The sequence below is a fragment of the Pinus tabuliformis genome, chromosome X, assembly GCF_031772625.1.
Source record: "Pinus tabuliformis cultivar Carrire ecotype Pingquan chromosome X, CPIR1, whole genome shotgun sequence".
Lineage (NCBI taxonomy): Eukaryota > Viridiplantae > Streptophyta > Pinopsida > Pinales > Pinaceae > Pinus > Pinus tabuliformis.
In genome coordinates, this window is record NC_142308.1 from 1,747,465,163 (window position 1) to 1,747,467,469 (window position 2,307).

The following is a 2,307-nucleotide window of genomic DNA, read 5'->3' on the forward strand; positions in this document are numbered from 1 at the left end:
AAAAATTAAGATAGAGAACAAGAAAATATGAATACAATGACGACTTCAAAAACTATCGAATTTAGAAAATAATTTTTTACATTTCACACACTAGAAAATTTAAAGTAAAAAAATAGGTCTTTTAAAAAAAGGGTGTGATGCAGAATACCCACTTTTTAAAATCAGGATGAAAATTACTACCATTCACTACCATTCTAAAACTTAATGCACATGAAAAAAATTAAAGTTCCAAAAACCATGTTCTTAAAAAAACATGTGTATTCTGCATCAACACTTTTGAAAATCGGGTCATTTTTTTGCCACCTCTACAAAACGGGTAACAGTATCAGTTCCCGTTTCAAAGTTTACATTGTTACTCATTAAGGTGTGTTGGAATATGTAATTTCTACTTGTCTCAATTGTGATTCTTAAAAGAGTCTGTTCCTATTTTGTTTCCTACATTTGTATGTGGTTGACATATTCTCTCAACCAACAGATTGTGTGTCCAAGATAGTTTTTCTATCTTAAGACAACACTTCCTGTATATATGTAATACCATATTTGATTAATAAAATACAGATTTCCTTTATGGAATTTTAATGATAACTTCCTAGTTTTTTGTTTAATTAATTTTAATGTTGAAGAGGATCTCGTTTTTGGATTAATGACTTTTTAACCTTAATATGGATTAAGAGTTATGTTATATGATTCATTTTAAATCATGTCATACAATATACTCTCAGAGTAAATGTGTGCAGACCGCCTTAACTACTCGCTCTGGTCATGATCAAGACCGAATCACAAACAATAATAGTAAATGTAGATGAAGCCATCGAATCCGAATTAATAGCATTATTTTCCTTAGATATATATCACATAGCTAATGGCCATAGCAGACTTTACAACTTCTTCTCTTAATTAAATTAGGGTTATTCGGAGGTGAAATCAATATGGTGGGGTGGTTTCTGAACGTCCTCCAATGATCGAAACCAGTGCGTTTTCTCTTCTTCATGCAGCTGCGTGCAATTTTTAACGTCGTCTATCCATTTGTGGTGGCCCTCTGGATAGTAAATGCCGTTTTTTGGATGGGGAACCCACCATGCCTTCTCCTTCTCTTTCTCCTCATCTTCCTTTGAATCGTCATCGATCGTGCATACTATTTTGTTAACATCTACTGAAGCCCATCCATGCGACCCACGTCCCCTGAAAATGATGAGAAATATTAAAATTGTAGGGTTTGTGTTATATGGTGAAGAACAATTTATGATAATAAATGTGCTTACCCTGATGACAAATAAGTCCGGGAAGTGGGTGCATGTGGCTTCCTTCCGACAGTTGCCTGCCTCATCAGATTTCTGAAGCTCAGCATTTCCATTTTAATTGAGTTGTCTCCTCCTCTTCAGATATCACAAAATAGTAAGGGACGAAATGAGATGAGGCGGTGGTCTCTCCATTTTTATACAGAGAGCCGAAAACTGTTGATGGGGACAAGAATAATTGTATATTAGCTGAGTGAATAACGCCACTTTTGACGTGACGCTCGTAATCAACGAACCGCCATTGTTTTGGTGCGTACCATGTAACTTGTGGGGCTGGCGTGGGTGTTACTTTATTCTTCTCAACGGTCATCACTGATGCCCAGGTGAAATAAAGACGCTACAATTAGGAGGGCAATGGTGTACCTGTTATTATTATTATTATTCCGAGAGACGAGTGGGTTATTGATCATCTAAGCAACCGTGCGATTTTGATTATATTTGGCAAAAGCTGATGGGAGATTAGAGGATAAAAGCCGAAGCAATCACGCAAGGAATCACTTGAAGATGGATGCCATTAACAGAGAAAAGGATGGGCTCCAGGTTGAAGTACAATTTATTGTACTTGAGGCCTTACTTAAGATCATAATTTTGTTAGGAAAATAATAGAAATTTTGGTAGGATTTTGAAAAAATTTTGTAATTTATTTTGGAAATTTAGGTTACAACTGTGAAGTTTCAGGATTTTACTTGACTTATGGGTTCTTGACCACGTTGAATCTATTTTCATCATTAAAAAGTGATTCAAACTCTCAAGATTAGATTTCTTAAAAAAAAATCATGGGTTCTTGATGGAGTTGAATCTATTTTCATCATCAAAAACTGATTCAAACACTCCCAAGATTAGATTTCTTAAACAAAAATTCACTATAGTCCAAGCAAAATTGTAGCCTCAGTAGACAACGCCCTAGATCAAATATTTTGACATGCTAAAATCTGCACAACACCCTAGATCAAATCAAATCTTTTGACATGCTAAAATCTGCTGCTAACAATATTCAGACTGTTATATA

The 2,307-nt window shown here is 34.9% G+C and overlaps 1 protein-coding gene across 1 annotated transcript; it reads right to left on the minus strand.

Annotated features, from left to right (window-relative positions):
• Window positions 1–843: 843 nt before the first annotated feature.
• On the minus strand, window positions 844–1,389 carry LOC149146782 (uncharacterized). Its single transcript, XM_089446861.1, has 2 exons — window positions 1,263–1,389; window positions 844–1,182 (listed from the first exon to the last, which is right to left on the minus strand). The coding sequence occupies exons 1-2, from the start codon at window positions 1,352–1,354 to the stop codon at window positions 909–911; spliced, it is 366 nt and encodes a 121-aa protein (XP_089302987.1). The 5' UTR covers window positions 1,355–1,389; the 3' UTR covers window positions 844–908.
• Window positions 1,390–2,307: the final 918 nt, after the last annotated feature.